The 19,236-nt window shown below is 43.5% G+C and overlaps 2 protein-coding genes across 2 annotated transcripts in view; one reads left to right on the forward strand and one right to left on the reverse strand.

Annotated features, from left to right (window-relative positions):
• LOC139551017 (solute carrier family 25 member 36-A) overlaps window positions 1–16,662 on the reverse strand; it is a 29,194-nt gene extending 12,532 nt beyond the window's left edge. The window contains exons 1-4 of the mRNA XM_071362349.1: window positions 16,187–16,662; window positions 12,156–12,320; window positions 5,782–5,859; window positions 2,397–2,497 (exon numbers count right to left, since the gene is read on the reverse strand). Coding sequence (XP_071218450.1) covers window positions 2,397–2,497; window positions 5,782–5,859; window positions 12,156–12,320; window positions 16,187–16,227 — 385 coding nt within the window. The 5' untranslated portion in view covers window positions 16,228–16,662. The remainder of the gene's footprint in view (window positions 1–2,396; window positions 2,498–5,781; window positions 5,860–12,155; window positions 12,321–16,186) is intronic.
• LOC139551019 (E3 ubiquitin-protein ligase MARCHF2-like) overlaps window positions 1–19,236 on the forward strand; it is a 47,933-nt gene that overhangs the window by 1,054 nt on the left and 27,643 nt on the right. The window lies entirely within an intron of this gene.

Raw genomic sequence — 19,236 nt, forward strand, 5'->3', positions numbered from 1 at the left:
GGAACTCTGGAGAATAAAAAATTAGCTCCGACTGGGGAAAAAGCACTGAACAGAAATTCCAACTCAGACCTCTCTCTAGAGCTCAGACTTTCCGACCTGAGGGTAACTGACATGATGATTTGTCCTTGTATTTCTCCAAGTTCAGTTGTTTTTAAACGCAGCAATATTATCGTCGAGGGGTCAAATAATCTACATCCTAGTTTAAGGCTATCATTACAGATAATCCTGAATGAATCGTAAATAATGATGAGTGACAAAGTTAGAGTCAAAGATCATACCCCCAAGATCATAACCTCCCCTGTTATTGTAATGGTGAGAGGTTAGCATGTCTTGGGGTTATGATCTTTGACTCTAACTTTGTCACTCATCATTATTCACGATTCATTCGGGATTATCCGTAATCCTGGTAGCAATTAATTTCAATGAATTTCTATTGGTCACAAAATAATCTGAAACCCAACCGAAACAAACAAGCAAATGCTCCCAACAAATTGGAAGCAAGCTCGATGTAGTAATTGCGTGCTAGGAATATGGAGCCAAATAATAAACTTCTGACTACTTTATTTATAAGAATATTTATGGGTGTCAATTTTGACCCCTACCTTTTGAGTATTACTTGGTAAAAAATAAAAAATCTCAGCAATTGCATTTTTTTTTGCATACAATATAGCGCAGTATTTCAATTATTTATTTTACAGTCATAATTGCTCGTCTATATCAAGGGTGTCAATCATTTCGGACGCCACCGTACATGTGTGTTACAAGGGTGCCATATTTAGGGCACTGAAGGCACAGTGGAGAGCTCCCGTTAGCCTCCTCCTTCAAAGGCGAGGGCGGACGTACATAGCTGAACCACACGTGAACTACATATATTTACTACGTCTGCTGTGTTCGCTGTTCAAGACTAATGATGTTGAATGGACAAGCCAAATAAGGACACTCAAACCTCTAATAGTGACAAGGTTAGCATTTCCCTTCATATGCAGATTTAAAGGAAAATCAAAGTGGTTGTGTTGTTAATTTATTTTTTACAGTGGGGGGGTGGGGGGTGTAATAGGCTGGTAAGGGGGGGGGGGGGGGGCAGTGTATCAAGGCGCAATCACATTGAAGTTACAGGAGATACGAGAGCTGCAAACCAGCTGTCCGTGACCTATCATCAGCATCATCATTATTACTAGCATCAATAGCATCATCATCATCATTAGCATAATGGTCATACCAGTGAAAGGAAATGGGGTGCTACCTGAGGCGTCCGCCCAACAACGTCCGGCCGGCGTGTAGCCGCGAGGCGAGGAGACCTCCCGCAGTGAGGCCCCTGACATGTTAGCACCCTGGGGCCCTTTACTACTGTACACACACACACACACACACACACACACAGCACAGACAGCGCGTGAAGGGCCACACTCACTGTTTAGCAACCAACTGGTACGTCAACACGATTTAGGGTCCTCCGAAGAGCCTCAAAAGAGACGACAAATGAAGAAACGGGGAAAGGAGAAAAATAACTGGGGGAAGTGGGGGTGGGACAGAAAGCACAACCCAAACTTTGAGGATGTTTCTTTTATCAAATTGCTGGACCAGCCAGCTAGCTACTGGTAAGTATTGTAGTGGTATGTAGTAAAATGTTGAGCCTCTGCCATGTTGGCTGTATATCATTGTAGGTTAAAGACAAAGCAGTTGTTGGTCAGTGGGTCTATTCGCTGAGTGGAAAAGCTATTGAGAGAGAGAGAGCAGTTAAATATATGAATAGAGGAAGTTAGTACAAAATGCAACAGTTAACTGTGTGCTTTGTCTTTTTCACACTTTTTTTTTGTATTTTCTAAGTTCTTTGACAAAACGTTTCTGTTCACATCTAACTTAAGAACTGCAATATTGAAGGGCAGAATAAGCCGTAACCTCTTCACTGTCACTATAAATATAAAATGGGGTTTATTGTAGTCAAAGAGACCGTTTGATCCTGAAAGTCTTCAATTGTGCTTTCGGACAAACCATCTGTGGTTGATATTCAAAACAAGAAAATGTCCACAACAAGGTATACCATATAGTGGCAATGTCTAGCACATAGCTGTAGCTGGCTATAAGCTAGAGCAATGTTTCTAAAACATTTAATTATCTTCAAATGAAAACAGCAACTCCATACACCCCATAACACAATGTAATCTATTTCATTAAACTAAAATATGTTACTTTAAAACATAAAATAAATATTAAAAAAAGAAACAATATGCCCTTGATGTTTCTATGTAATCCGTCAAAATAAAATAAGTAGCTGGAAATCAATTGTCTAAACACGTGAGCTTTGAAAGCAGCAACAACCAGTAGAAACTGCACTGACCAGATGTTATAGACAGCCGAGGGGGAGGGGGGAGGGGGGGTTGTGGAACGACTGTTACCTGCTAGGCCTGCAGACACCATGTGGACTTGCGTGGAGTCAGGCTCAAACACACCGTTCAGCTTCTCCTTGGCAGTGGAGTAGGCTGCAAAGTAGATGGCTCTGTGGAAACAGGAGGGAATTGACGGGAGCTAAGAATACCGTGAATCAATCGGTAACAACACCGGAACTCTGGGCCGTTTCCAATAAACAATATTTGCTTGGGTCACGATAGTCGATACCAACACAGTAAACAAAAAACATGTTTCCTTCTTGTGAGATTTAGGGCAAAATAGCACAGTATAAATGACAGGCAGCGTCCCGTCTGTCCAAATTGACACGGGGTAAATGGCCTGGGACTGATGACATGAGCGATTTTCACTGAAACCAGTTGCCTTCATTTGGGTAGTTGTGTCTGTGTCCCCATGTCACCAACCCACATTAAACCTCCATCTAGGCCTATATAATGGTCCATTAGGAGGGTTCCTGCGTAGCGCGTACATCTCAACTCACCCCACTCCCAGATCACATGCCCTGCTCTAGCTGCAGATTTATTGCCCTTGCAACTCCTACTCTCTCTACTTAACTCAAATCACAGGATTACTCAAGTAGACATTTCCACTGTGGGGGTTTACAACCAACGACCCACCTGCACTTGGCTCGCTCACGTCGCCCTCAGTGTGCGTTTGTCAGAGGGTAAGCATTACGCAACAGCCGACCTTAGTGATGGTGAAATGGACTGATTTAAAGCCTGTGATGCTGAGTGTGTGCTGTGCTCTGGATGAACAGCTGACTGCCCAGCCAACCATCCAGCCATGCTCTAATGGCCAACAAGATGCTCAGCTCGGCAGCCGTGCTGCCAAGGGGAGACAAATCAGCCATTACCTTTCCACAGCCAGAGCACACAGTAGCAGTGTTACTGTAGGCAACGCCTGGTTAGATGAGATGTCCTGCTGTGTTACTGTAGGCAACGCCTGGTTAGATGAGATGTCCTGCTGTGTTACTGTAGGCAACGCCTGGTTAGATGAGGTGTCCTGCTGTGTTACTGTAGGCAACGCCTGGTTAGATGAGATGTCCTGCTGTGTTACTGTAGGCAACGCCTGGTTAGATGAGGTGTCCTGCTGTGTTACTGTAGGCAAAGCCTGGTTAGAGGAGGTGTCCTGCTGTGTTACTGTAGGCAAAGCCTGGTTAGATGAGGTGTTCTGCTGTGTTACTGTAGGCAACGACTGGTTAGAGGAGGTGTCCTGCTGTGTTACTGTCGGCAAAGCCTGGTTAGATGAGGTGTTCTGCTGTGTTACTGTAGGCAAAGCCTGGTTAGATGAGGTGTTCTGCTGTGTTACTGTAGGCAACGCCTGGTTAGAGGAGGTGTCCTGCTGTGTTACTGTCGGCAAAGCCTGGTTAGATGAGGTGTCCTGCTGTGTTACTGTAGGCAAAGCCTGGTTAGATGAGGTGTTCTGCTGTGTTACTGTAGGCAACGCCTGGTTAGAGGAGGTGTCCTGCTGTGTTACTGTCGGCAAAGCCTGGTTAGATGAGGTGTCCTGCTGTGTTACTGTAGGCAAAGCCTGGTTAGAGGAGGTGTCCTGCTGTGTTACTGTAGGCAAAGCCTGGTTAGATGAGGTGTCCTGCTGTGTTACTGTAGGCAAAGCCTGTTTAGATGAGGTGTCCTGCTGTGTTACTGTAGGCAAAGCCTGGTTAGATGAGGTGTCCTGCTGTGTTACTGTAGGCAAAGCCTGGTTAGATGAGGTGTCCTGCTGTGTTACTGTATGCAAAGCCTGGTTAGCTGAGGTGTCCTGCTGTGTTACTGTAGGCAAAGCCTGGTTAGCTTAAGTGTACTGCTGTGTTACTGTAGGCAAAGCCTGGTTAGATGAGGTGTCCTGCTGTGTTACTGTAGGCAAAGCCTGGTTAGATGAGGTGTCCTGCTGTGTTACTGTAGGCAAAGCCTGGTTAGCTGAGGTGTCCTGCTGTGTTACTGTAGGCAAAGCCTGGTTAGCTTAAGTGTACTGCTGTGTTACTGTAGGCAAAGCCTGGTTAGATGAGGTGTCCTGCTGTGTTACTGTAGGCAAAGCCTGGTTAGATGAGGTGTCCTGCTGTGTTACTGTAGGCAAAGCCTGGTTAGGTGAGGTGTCCTGCTGTGTTACTGTAGGCAAAGCCTGGTTAGTGTCAAGTCGCTGGTGTGCGGTATTGGTGAAGAGTTGTGTTTTTTGCTCTGTCCCAGTCCAGCATTGAGGAACCCTGCAGTTTGATTTCTCTCCCCTTGCATTTCTCACTCTTTCCTCCTCAGTATTTTTCCAAGGCAGTCTGAGCTCAGGTCAGTCTTTCACCTTTCTCTCACTACCTCCCTCTTTCGTGTCCTGCAGTGCTAGCAAAGGCGTGTGCGTGCTCAGGTTTAGTGTTCCCTGCTGTTGGTCTCGCTCTCCTGCAGTGTTGAGTTAGATTTTATATAACATCGCCTCTCTTCCCTGCCCGTCACGAGGCAGCCAGCCGCCACAGCTAGGGAGAGCAGCTCACTCCACAGAGGACGGGAAAACAGACACACACTCTATTCAGACTCTGCATACTCACAGGCACAGCCTAGACAGACAAAATACACAGCCGGAAACAGGGCAGACCGTCAAAGGGCATTTAACGCCCCACAGAGAAGGTGAGAGAAACAGAATGAGAGAGAGATAATCTACATGCAGAAAGGTAAAGAGAGAAACGCAGATAGAGATAAAAACAAATGTGTTAAATAAACAGAGACAGAAAGAACCATGTCATCCAGGGAAGGGGAGATTAACACACAACAACAGAGCCGGCCAATGGTGTCGCTGCATTGCGATGCTACGGCAGCGACACCATCAGTCACATGACCCAGCAGCAGCCCCAGTGGACGGCCGCTGCTCTGCTCACAGTGACTCTGGTTAACAGAGACTAGACCCCGGAGGCTGCTGTTGCGTAATATGGCTCACACTTAGAACGGTCTCCTTTCCGTCTGGGTTCTACCACTAGGGAGAATGAATAATGCCCCGGTGGAGGTGGAAAATGAGGACGGGGCAGGAGCGGAATTTTACTGAGATTCGGTAGCAATCATGTATTGTTCTTTTCATGGACAAAGATTATGTTCTGTGTGGTGTAATGAAAAATAACGTAAATTGTGGTAATCATCTTGTCCTCCGATGAGGGTTGTGGTTAAAAACAAAAGGGATTCTGAAGCGGAGGTCTCGCCAAGGTCAAATAATGGAAAACCAAAGACAAAACATAATTATCTCCGTTTCCCAGCTGAATAGAATATAAAATCTACATCGCCACCCACGTTTAAATCTGCAGTTGCCAGAAAAAAGCTCCATGAAGTAGCCTGCACAGAACGACAGAAAATAACAGCAGAAGCCACAACAGGAAGGATAATTATTACACAAGTGAGGTCATACCTGGAAGGAGCCACACCCACCAGGTTGGGCCCCAGCCCTCTGAAAAGCGAGCGGGGTCCCTCCTTCTCCAGTATCAACCTGTAGAGGGAGAGAGAGAGGGCCGTTGTTAGTTAGCATAGTGCTGAATCAAAGTGCTAATTATTCATTATGCTGAAACATGAGAAAAGATTGATATTTAAGACAGTGCTCCAGTCGTGGGCTAGTGCCAACGTGGATAATCAGACTGCCATGACCATAGCACATCGCCCTTTGCCTAAAATCTTCCATTTGTGACTAATATACCGATGCATTTATGTCCCATTTTGCAATAACACACAGTATCAGGAAATGGACCATAAACACATCTGTTTATTACAATATTGGTCACAAATGGAAGGAACCAAAAACGTGTAAAAACGGATCAATATTACTGATGACGCAGTCGATTAGATGACGCATCTCAGCATTCGTACGTGGGAGTGTGACATTGGGACATTATGGGGATTTAAAACGAGTGGAAATGTACTACAGGGCAATATACCTGATACGTATGTTGTGTCATCGGCGATGAGCGATAAGAGAGTGGCATTAGGCGGCTTGCCAAACAGTAAAGATAGATAGCAGGCCTCCAATGGAGACAGCATGACATTGTATGGGCACGCAGTGCGAGTAGCTGCTCTATGTAACATGGTAATGGCTGAGGATTGTGCTCATGCTGTGTTTATAGTGTCATTAGCCTATACACTGAGTTTTTAAAACATGAACACCTTCCTTTCGCCCTCAGAACAGCCTCAATTCGTCAGGGCATGGAAATCGTTCCACAGGCATGCTGGCCAATGTTGACTCCAATGCTTCCCACAGTTGTGTCAAGTCGGCTGGATGTCCTTTGGGTGGTGGACCATTTTTGATTCGCACAGGAAACTGTTGAGCATGAAAACCCCAGCAGCTTTGCAGTTTTTGACACACTCAAACTGGTGCACCTGGCACCTACTGTCATAACATGTTCAAAGGCACTTAAATATTTTCACTTGCCCATTCACCCTCTGAATGGCACACAGACACAATCCATGTCGCAACTGTCTCGAGGCTTAAAAGTCCTTATTTAACCTGTCTCCTCCCCTTCATCTACACTGATCAAAGAGAATTTAACAAGTGACATCAATAAGGGATCAGAGCTTTCACCTGGATTCACCTGGTCAATCTGTGTCATGTTTTGTCCACTCAGTGTATGAGCTCCATGACAAAATGTTACCCCATTTCCTGACAACGCTGCTACCCTACACCCTAGGAATCACTAGCCTGAATTCAAGCCAAGGTTATTCCACTATTAACCTACTCCATCGAGATAGCACACGCGCACTGCTTTGAAATAGTTTTATATCAAGGATTAAGGATTCTAGATTCAACTGTGAATTCAACTATGAATACAGTCCTAGAAGACTTACAGCGTCTTCCCTCATATCTACGCAGCCACAGAGCTCAGCTCATACAGAACTACTGGGTTCTAAATGGGATTTGGCCTGCACTGCGTAAGTGGTGACCCACTTCTGCAGGGTTTTTCTCCCTGTGCTGCCTAGTGGTGGTGTTGTGTTTCAGCTAGTGCTTCCTGAGGGCAGAAGCATGGAGGTTGACTGAGGGAAAGGTGGGGGAGAAGCAGGCCCAAGAACACTGCAGCGGAGCTGTGTTAAGACGGAACCAAGCCTCCAGCTAGAGGTCTGGGTGGGATGGATTTATTCATCCCGCTCCCGCCCGCAGCTTTTCATACCGCACCCGCTGGCTTTCTGTCCGACTCCGACCCGCTACCGCAAGAACTGGTCCCGAATCCAATCGCAGTCCCGCAATGTTATTTTAGGCACCTGTGACGCGGCTCACTTGGCAGCCATAGTCCCAGCAATTTTCTGCCCTATAGGCAACGTCAAAATGAGCATAAATAACCATAGAAATAGGTTAAATTACCAGAAATTCTCGTGGCCAATTATATTAGGCTGTCGGGTATTACTGGGCTATATCAGCGAATAGAGGTGTCATAATATTTTGACACCTCTAAATATGTCAAACCGTTCGGGCGCTAAAGGATGTCTCGTGGTCTGACAAAACACCGCTGTTGCTCTGCCACCTTTCACCGCAGATGCGGATGGGCAACATCGGCGGATGCGGTCGTTTGAGACTCATCCAATGCAATCTCTAGCTTAAACAGACGGATTTTGATGTTTTTTATTACGCCAATTAAAATTCAGCGGGGCTGCAGAAATCGACTCTAAGGGGTTTAAGAGACTTGCAATTTCTCTTGAGCTACATTTTATTTATTCAGACCAAGACAAATCTGGGTGATCAATATTTATTTCTAGGCAATGTAGTCAACTATAGCCTAATCATATTTAGGAAGTACATTTCCTTAAAGATAACTGTCCCGTGCCTCTCCGTCCATGCGTAGGATATAGCCTACTCTATTTAATTGAGACCACACGGGCACCTGATCTTGCACATATAGCTACTGAACTTGAAGCAGCAAGAATGATGACAGCAGACACTTGCACTTTCCCTTGAGCTACGCTTTGCATATAGGATATAGCCTGCCTTTAAGAAGACGATTTGCAGGCAGAGACAAATAAATGGGAAATCGATATTTACTTAAAATGAAAAGGCGCAATGCTCGCTAATCATAGAAACCTAACCTATGTGCACGTTGCACCTTTTTCTTTTCAATTAGGATTTTTTTTTTAATGTTTTGCACCTCGACTCACGTTGGTTGAGCACCCTTCACATCTTTATCAATATTTATTTTCAGACACTGTACTAAACTAGTGTAATATTTAATTTCCTTGAAAAGATAACTGCCACGTGACTCTCTGACAATGTATTTCATTGAGACCCACAAATACAGTTAATTCGGAAAGTATTCAGACCCCTTCCTTTATTCCACGGTTACGTTACCGCCTTATTCTAAAATGTATACATTTTTTATCAGTCTACACACAATACCCCATAATGACAAAGCAAAAACATTTTTGCAAATGTATTAAAAATAAAAAACAAATACCTTATTTACGTAAGTATTCAGACCCTTTGCTATGAGGCTCGAAATTGAGCTCAGGTGCATCCTGTTTCCATTGATCATCCTTGAGATGTTTCTACAACTTGGAGTACACCAGTGGTAAATTCAATTCATTGGGCATGATTTGAAAAGGTATACACCTGTCTATATAAGGTCCCACAGTTGACAGTGCATGTCAGCCATGAGGTCGAAGCAATTGTCCGTAGTGCACCAAGACAGGATTGTGTCGAGGCACAGATCTGGAGAAGGGTACCAAAACATTTCTGCAGCATTGAAGGTCCCTAAGAACACAGTGGCCTCCATCAATCTTAAATGGAAGAAGTTTTAAACCAAGACTCTTCCTAGAGCTGGCCACCCGGCCAAACTGAGCAATCGAGGGAGCCTTGGTCAGGGAGGTGACCAAGAACCCAATGGTCAGTCTAACCAAGAACCCGATGGTCACTCTGACAGAGCTCCAGAGTTCCTCTGTGGAGATGGGAGAACCTTCCAGAAGGACACCCATCTCTGCAGCACCCCATCAAATCAGGCCTTTCTGGTAGTGTAGCCAGACGGATGCCACTCCTCAGTTAAAAGGCACATGACAGCCCGCTTGGAGTTTGATTCTCTGCTCTGTTGATTGTTTTATTTAACTAGGCAAGTCAGTTACAATGACGGCCTACACTGGCCAAACCCGGACGACGCTGGGCCAATTGTGCGCCGTCCTATGGGACTCCCAATCATGAAACCAGGATTGAACGGTTTGGCCTGAATGCCAAGCGTCACGTCTGGAGGAAACCTGCCACCATCCCTACGGTGAAGCATGTTGGTGGCAGCATCATGCTGTGGGGATGTTTTTCGGTGGCAGGCACTAGGAGACTAGACCGGATCGAGGCAAAGATGAACGGAGCGAAGTACAGAGAGATCCTTGATGAAGTCCTGAGCGCTCTGGAGCAGGTTCTCAGATTGGGGCAAAAGTTCACCTTCCAACAGGACAACGACCCTAAGCACACAGCCAAGACAATGCAGGAGTGGCTTTGGGACAAGACTCTGAATGTCCTTAAGTGGCCCAGCCAGAGTCCGGACTTGAAGCCGATCGAACATCTCTGGAGAGACCTGAAAATAGCTGTGCAGCGACGCTCCCCATCCAACCTGACAGAGCTTGAGAGGATCTGCAGAGAACAATTGGATAAACTCCCCATATACAGGTGTGCCAAGCTTGTAGCGTCATACCCAAGAAGATTTGAGGCTTTAATCACTGCCAAAGGTGCTTCAAAAAGTACTGAGTAAAGGGTCTGAATTTCCATTTTTAATACATTGGCAAAAAATTCAAAAAAAAAACGTTTTTGCTTTGTTATTATGGGGTATTGTGTGTAGATTGTTGAGGAGAAAAAACGATTTAATCCATTTTAGAATAAGGCTTTAATGTAACAAAATCTAGAAACGGTAAAGGTGTCTGAATACTTTCCGAATGCACTGTATGCCCATACAACTACAAGGTCTATGGCCCAGTGTTTTTAGGTAATACGCTCAAGCCTCCATTACCCCTCACTTACTGTATGCTCCCTTCATAACGCCGGTTGTGCCTCCAGGCCCCTCGGTGGGGAACATTTGAGATGAGGGCATGTTGACAGCTGTCGGTATAAGCAAACCAAAACAGAACCACACTAAGCCTCTCCCCCTTCTGTTCTCCTTCTATTTTTACAAGTGAGCGAGAGGCCTGATTTAAGTATGCAATGGAACAACTTGTACTTTTCCAATATGATAAGGGATATTTTTGCCAAATCGGAAATGATGAAAACAATGCTAAATCCCCAATCTGAGATGTGTTTTACCAAAATAATGTCAAGAAGCTATTCTCGCTATGTGGTTGTGTGTGGGCAGGGTCCAACGTAAACTTTTTCTCTCACTGGCCTGGCCATAAATCTACTTGCCCATACAGAATTTCTACTGGCCCGGTTTTTCAATTAATTGGGATCATACAAGCCTATAGGTTGGCATCCTTTCTCTCTATATGCATCTATTGACATGCAACATTTGGTTATGATATGTATTAAAAAGCTGTGTAATATAATTTAGCAATGTAAGTCATTACTCCATTCTTTTAGAATTGCATTGTATTCATTTTTGTTGGTAAAGTATGCCATTTTGAAAATATTTTTATTTTATCTCAAAATAGAACTGCGTTCCAAAAGAGATAGACCTGGCTACAGCAGGCTAGCCAAGACTAATGCTAAAGCGTCTTTTTGTAACTTTCTTTTGGCAGACAATCAACAGTCGCCAGCATATTGCTAGTATGTTCAAAATTCATTTTGTAAATCACTTTCCTTAAAAGAAAATAAACTCAGCGAGTTGATTGATGGGCAAGTCTTCTTGTCTGGACAGCTCGAGTGTGCTGTGTTAACGCATTAACTTCTGTACTGCTTGAGTGCTCGGAGCGTGGTGGAGCTTGAACGAACGGCCAATCGTATTGCTCAAATACAAAAAGCACGACTGTAGTCTTCAATTGTAGACTGCGACAGAGCAGGTAAATGTTGAACTGGAATGCAAAAATGCACTGACAAGATCCACTGGCCCGGCATGTTTTTACTGGTCCCGGGGCATCGTTAATGTCGGAACCTGTATGGGAGATCCATATTCCTGCGATCAAAATGCTGAATGCAAGGGAAGATTCAGTCATAACATAGTATGATGAAAGCAGGGAAGGACTCTCCTAGCTTAATAATTGTTTTGAGACGGGTTAAAGTAGGCCCTTTCATTAACGACCTTTGTGGACAATAAAAGATGGCCGCTCCGTAACCATGAAAAAGGAGAAGTTGAAACATGTTTCTGTCTGATAACACTCCCGTCTACAGTAACTCATCTTTGAGTCATAGGGTGTTCGGTAATGGTATTAAAGGGCAGGTACGATACTATAGGTGGCCTTGACAGTGAAACAGCCAGATATAAACTCTTACCGAGGGTTCTATTTTCATTCCATTCAGTTGTGAGTTTTCAATTGATTAATTGAATTGATAAGAGATCAGATTGACCCCAACATTTATTGTCACGAAAACCCTGCACTGATGTCAACAGAGTTTATCAGGTTACACGTGAACGTTTTGGGTCGGAATTTGACCCACATGGTTTTTGTCTGTGCAATGTCCATAAACACCCACTCATCCCAAGAATAGACTGGAACTGAACTAAACTTCAAACAGAGTTGACTCCAACCTCACTGAGTAGACAGTGTGTATTCTCTGTGGTAAGTGCAAACATTTCAGTTCATGGAACTGAACTGAAAATAGAACTGACCCACCAAACCCTGTAACCTCACATAATGTGTAGGATATTCTCTGTGACCCCTGTGTGTTGGTGAACTTACTTGAGGCAGTGCAAGGGTCCCGGGGGGGCCATGCGGGCCACACTGGCCCCGTTGACGGTGCTGAGCTGCACCTCAGAGATGTAAAAGGTGACATGAGAGGACTGGAGTCTGGTCTTCACTACTTCCAGCGGACAAGTCAGAATAGCACCCACTGTGCCCCCACACCTAGATGGGGAGAGAGAGAGAGTAGGGGAGGAAGATGGGCAGGTCAGAATAGCCAAAAGTACAGTAAATACTGTGTTAAACTTTACTTTTACCGAGTTATAGGCCTACCCACTGTATTGCCAAGTTATAGGCCTACCCACTATATTGCCAAGTTATAGGCCTACCCACCGTATTGCCAAGTTATAGGCCTACCCACTATATTGCCAAGTTATAGGCCTACCCACTGTATTGCCGAGTTATAGGCCTAGCCACTGTATTGCCAAGTTATAGGCCTACCCACTGTATTGCCGAGTTATAGGCCTACCCACCGTATTGCCGAGTTATAGGCCTACCCACCGTATTGCCAAGTTATAGGCCTACCCACTGTATTGCCAAGTTATAGGCCTACCCACCGTATTGCCAAGTTATAGGCCTACCCACTGTATTGCCAAGTTATAGGCCTACCCACTGTATTGCCAAGTTATAGGCCTACCCACCGTATTGCCAAGTTATAGGCCTACCCACTGTATTGCCGGGTTATAGGCCTACCCACTGTATTGCCGGGTTATAGGCCTACCCACTGTATTGCCGAGTTATAGGCCTACCCACTGTATTGCCGAGTTATAGGCCTACCCACCGTGTTGCCGAGTTATAGGCCTACCCACTGTATTGCCAAGTTATAGGCCTACCCACTGTATTGCCAAGTTATAGGCCTACCCACTGTATTGCCAAGTTATAGGCCTACCCACTGTATTGCCTACCCACTGTATTGCCAAGTTATAGGCCTACCCACTGTATTGCCAAGTTATAGGCCTACCCACCGTATTGCCAAGTTATAGGCCTACCCACTGTATTGCCAAGTTATAGGCCTACCCACCGTATTGCCAAGTTATAGGCCTACCCACTGTATTGCCAAGTTATAGGCCTACCCACTGTATTGCCAAGTTATAGGCCTATCCACTTTATTGCCAAGTTATAGTCCTACCCACTGTATTGCCAAGTTATAGTCCTAACTACTTTATTCTGTGCTGTAATTGAAAGTGCTACCAAACAAACAGCTATATTCTAGTTTGTTGCTTGTGTTTTTAAAATGTTTTGATGCTTTGTGATACTAAGATGGGCATAAAATCTCCTGAAGTGAATGGTGGATCATTCAACTCTGATTTTATTGGGGCCAACAACGCAGTGGAGAAGTAGAGTAAGACGCACCCATATCTAGACCTGGTATTTCTGGAAACAACCAGCTGATTTTCAATGCTAGCAGCAGCTGGATCTGGGTCAGGTTCAGCATATTGACACACATTCAGCTTGAGTTGAACATAAAACGTGCAACTGTAAATAGTCGCTAACCGTTATGGCCAGGGGCCAACCCACTGCCTGGGAGACTTTGAACTGGACTAACTTGTCTGTGACAATGTGCAAACTGAGGTGCTGGCCCTTTTGCCTGTAACGCCTTGACATGGTCTGTCTGGCCCCCCCTGAGTTAAGTGGGTTACTATTCATGTGTTGTGACTTCTGTGTTTGCTAGGTTACAGGCTTTCCCAGCTCCTCTTTCAAATAATATTCGTCAAATGAACCTCAACATGGGCTCAGGGCTGTGTAGAATGCGCACTACAAGGCACAATTATAGTGGAATGGTTCCTGAAAATAGTCACCATTGTATATAATCTGTAGGTTAGGTTTAGTGAATGCGAGTAGCATGCATGGTGAGTGCTGACTGGCTGCTACAGGCTGAGCTCTCTGTCAGACTAACCCACATACAGGCAAGAGCGACCTTTGGCCTAGATTCAGAAGGCTGTTCCATGCTGCTGCGTGCGTGTGTGTGTGTGTGTGTGTGTGTGTGTGTGTGTGTGTGTGTGTGTGTGTGTGTGTGTACAACAGGCAGTAAGAGTTAACATGCACAGGCCTTGAGCCCTGTTGTGAGAAATATCAAGGGGACTGTAATTTTTGGCTTCTCGCTGAAGTAACTTTGTCACAACTTGTGCCCCTAACATTGCGTTTTCATAGGACAATGAAGGAGATATAAAATATTCTGGTTTGGCAAGATAGGCCTTACATGCTGACATTTTTAAGGTTTGCAGAGTGCCTGAAAGAAAAGAAGAGGCTGACTGACAAAGTAAACAATATAAAAAGGGGAAAACAAAGCTAAGAAAGAAAGAGGAAAGAAGAAAACTATTCTGGCACTACAATGGAATCAAGCAGCATCTTGTCTTCCTCTGAATGTGTCATCCAAAGACTTGCGCCTAAAAACATACTAGAATTAGATTTGCCGTGATAAGTAGGCATATTTAGTGTCCAATTGCGAGAATGGCTCTAATAACCAACTGGTCATGTTTCAATGCCCCTAAGCACATTGTAGATTTCACCAATCTCAATTTACTTGGAGGAGTCTGACATGGAATCAACACAAATAACAAGTACATTTTCCACAGCCTAGACTAGACAGGTGCCCTTTAACCCTTTCAACTTCCCTGTGTCAGCATGATGTATTGAATGTAAAGGTCTACTACAATGTAGCAAAGCTAGAAAATTACGTAACACATATGACTCCAATAATATACACGACTACAGGAACGGAAACACGCAGGTAGTATGTTGACAACGTTACAACTGAGACATTCTTACCGTTTTATTTTATACAATGAGATTGACACTTGAAATAAACACTGGGAGACTTCAGCCCAAATCAAACGAGACCCGTTTTTTTCCATGTGTGTGCTAGAAATAGAATTCACGGAGAATACTGTTCCTCAATATTTTCACTGACATGCATAACTAGACTATCCTTAACCAAGTAAAACAACTTCACAATGGAGTAGAGCGGGACAATGAATGTGCAATATAATTGCGGGCTATTTTGGGGGTGCTGAAATCCTTAGTTTTCGATGAAAAACAACTACATTTTATGTGAGGTCGGAGCCCAAGTCCGCCCACACTAGTCACCGCTCAACTCCGCTGATGTGAATTACATCGTGGCGTTGAGTTTTACTTATAGCCTACCGTGTGTGTCAGTCAAACTAATATATTGTAGCCTACCTAGGGGCGTATTTATTACATTTAGTTGCAAAACGTTTTTTAAACGGAAGCAGACGGAACGAAACGGGGAGGGACCTACCTGAATTTGTCCAATAGTTTTAGTTGTAAAACGTTCCAACTGTTTGAAATAATGTAATCATTATAGTGCAATCATCATTATTCCTGTTCGGAATAATGATTGCACCTCTGTGTTTTGACCTGACCTTTTTATCCAGTCTATGGAATGGTGTGGCAGTAAGTTAGTTGATACAATGTATGAACCAGATAGGCATGGGCATATTCTCCGTGTGTTTTATAAAGGTTTGTCGGAGTAATAAAATGCAAAACAAATGTGTCAAGAAATGTAATCATGCTATTCGGCGACATAGCTATCGCTAATCGGTCAAACGCTGCTCGAGAACAACAAAGGCTCGTGCGTCATGGATGTTTCATTCACGAGCATACTCATCTGTCAGCGCAAACCAGGAACACTGTGGAGTGTGATGCGTTGGTGTCAACCTGTTTTCTGTCAAATTAAATAATATCGTGTGTGATAAAAGTCAACATCGGACACTACTGCAATGTCTCTGATGTGTTGACACTAGGCTACAATAGTAGTGGCCAGCGCCTAGCTAACTAGACCGTGGTACCTACTTTGATACTGCAACTGGCTAGCTGCTGCCTGAGGATGGGTCGGGTAGTGCAGTTACTAATGTAACATGCACGCGCGCCTTGCAAAAATGGCAATGGGGAAATAAATGGGTGTTATTTTCACCAAGATAGCCATGCAAGCTAATTTTGACTATAAAAGTCAGTCACGAAATGTTATGTCGACTACCTAACTTTATTCCTAGCAAATAATAGCTACTCACCCTCCGGCAAACAAATGAACCAAGGTATCCCTTTGACTCATTCTTTAGCATTCTCTGTACCAGTACACTCTTCGGACTGCGTCAAGGGGGAAGACAGGGTTGGATGGCGAACGGTCGACCACCCCGATTTCGAAGACGACTTGCGCACTTCGATAAATCAGCGACGTCGATTATCAATCAGTAACAGTTAGAATGGTGATTCAGATTGCCGTAGCAACGTTAGCTAGACAGCTAGTCTACTTGCGCGCTACACAAACCCTTATCTTCGTTTCGAGCAATCACCTCTTTGAACAGACCTTATTTGAATTTGTAGATCGTTATACTACAAAAGAAGAGAAACTCAAAAGGAAGATTGTTTTATGTATTCTTGCTTTTATCAATCGTTATTTGCAACAGTCCCCCTAGCTTTCGTTTCTGAACTGTTCACCGCTGCAGTAAGAGGCGATCGGTCATATCCCTAGAATTTAACTACAGTAGAATCATATAGGCTGCAAAACAGAGTCCGCTATTGGACAGTTTGCCTTATTACGTAAATTTGTCTCCGCCCGATCACGCAAATTTCACATGAAACCTTTATACAATCTTTCACATGATCAGCTGCAGCACCCTATATAAAAAGGGGCGGTTTTAGGTCCTTACATGTATAAATAACAAAATTAACTTTTTTTTAACAAGTAATGGTTATGAGGATATGACATGTGGTTATATATGTCTATTCAAAATGCTTTGCCGGTGATTAACCTATGAACATGTCATATGCACATTGCATGAATGGATTTGTTCTTATTAATTAGGCAACGGGTTCGTCTAATCCTGAATGCTGAACGCTGGTTAAACCACATTCCAGCCTGTGTCTATTCCACACGTTACCACCAGCTAAATCCAGTGGTGTAAAGTACTTTAAAGTACTACTTAAGTAGTTTTTTGGGGTATCTGTACTGTACTTTACTATTTATATTTTTGACGATTTTTAATTTTACTCCACTACATTCCTAAACAAAATAATGTACTTTTTACTCCTTACATTTTCCCTGGCACCCAAAAGTACTAATTACATTTTGAATACTTAGCAGGACAGGAAAATTGTCTAATTCACGCACTTATCAAGAAAACATCATTTGTATAAACCTTGCTGTCTGTCTCTCCGACATTTGCAACATTGTTTCAATATTCAATTTCCATCTCCAGCTGTCCCATAGTAATGAACGAGTCGGGACGAGAGACAGGCAGGCTGCGTTTCTCAGCCAGTCGAACTCATGAATCAGCTTGCATCATTTTTATGGATGTATACAAAGAAATGTGAATTGAAAAAAGGTACAACTAAACGAAGTGCAGCTAGTTTGCAGTCTTTCCAGCTTCAGTTTGAAGTGATTGTTTTAGCTGTGTTGTTGGCTAGCTCCTCTGAACAAGTGTCCTGACGAGTGAGCACATGTTCTATTTCAGGCGAAATCGCGCCTCATTAGCTCATTGTTGTGGAAGTCACAATAAATGTCACTAGAAAACAGCATAAAAAATGCAAATACAACTACTGTTGTTATTCTGGCTGCACTGTTTGAAGTGACTGTAAATTAGCCGTTGTTGGCTAGCTAGCAAGCAAGGGATAAGAACCTTTGCCAGCCAGAATGACAATGGAACATTTAGAACGAACGACTGGGTCGAGTCCATGGGTACCGAACAAAAAGACTGAACGACTGGGTCGCGTCTCTGGCAACCGAACCAATAGAATGAACCTCCAGACGGCTTCGGTAGCAACCCCAGATTTGTGTCGGGACTATATCTTTTGGAAGGATGAAATAGTATGAATTAATTAATCCAAATAACGTTTTTAATGAAAAATGTCAATCATTATTTGAATATGTTGGTAACCCGTTGTATAAAAGTGATAATGCCCATGAAGCCGGTGTTTGGAGGATATATTTGCAAGGTTTGCAGGCCCGAGATGAAACAACACCCGCGCCAATATATCCCCCAAATACTGGCTTCTCGGGCATTATCACTTAATTATTATCCTAGTGACCTATTGCATATTTATAACAACTACGTGTCAAGTGTTGGTTTATGTACACTGCATTTTCAATTTAAATGCACATTTTGTGCTTTATGGGATGCCGTGAAATAAAATTAGGTTGCCAACTTAGTGACGAGAGGTCACCTCACACTGATATTCCAAGTGTATGTATGTACAAAAAACTATGAAAAACGATATATGGGGGAAAACATTTCTGTTACTGGAACAGGTAATAAAAAATATATAAAATTGCGGCATGGGAGTCCAAGCCCAATAGTCCTAAAGCAGACTTGCTACAGACTGACAATGATGTGAAACCAGACTGAGGTCCCTGTGAGAGCAACCAGATCAGTTGAAAGATTGTAACATCCATTATGGGAAATGTGGTTGGCTGATCTAATAGGGGATGAATGGACCTCTTGGTTTCCTAATTGGAGGCACAATTTGACAAGTTGAAGTCATGTGCATGGAGGCTAAAGTTATTTATGACTGTCCTGGCAGACTAAAACGAGATCGGCAGCTCATAGAAAGTGGATTATGCTCCCATGATGTATAACTGTCCTGTAAGACTGTAACAATGAAAATAGACATTACTTTATTCATATAGCACTTTTCCTTCCGGAGTTAAAAATAAATATGAAAAGAGACCTGATCAGATAGGTCCTATGTGAGGAAGAATAAGTAGAGAGGAGAAGAAGCTTATAGTTCGCCTGGACACCAATCTCTTAAAACAGTAGGGTAAATCCATATGAATTCAATCACTTTTTGACAGCATCCCTTTTGATTTAAACAAAGCCTTCCATACATGTTTGCCTATGGAAGAAAGGGACTCTTTGGACCTGTATGCCAAAACAATGGCATTCAGGGATAGGTCCATTCTACAACATAAGTGAATATGAAGAAAGAAAATCTGAGTTTACTTGTTTTTAGATAATTGACGTTTAAGGTTAAAACAAAATTACAATATTTATTTTAAAAAACAAACATTCTTTACAAGAAATTATAAAACAGTTTGAAAATCCTGTTTGTAAGATTTTAAATG

The sequence above is a fragment of the Salvelinus alpinus genome, chromosome 23 (genome assembly GCF_045679555.1).
Source record: "Salvelinus alpinus chromosome 23, SLU_Salpinus.1, whole genome shotgun sequence".
Classification (NCBI taxonomy): domain Eukaryota; kingdom Metazoa; phylum Chordata; class Actinopteri; order Salmoniformes; family Salmonidae; genus Salvelinus; species Salvelinus alpinus.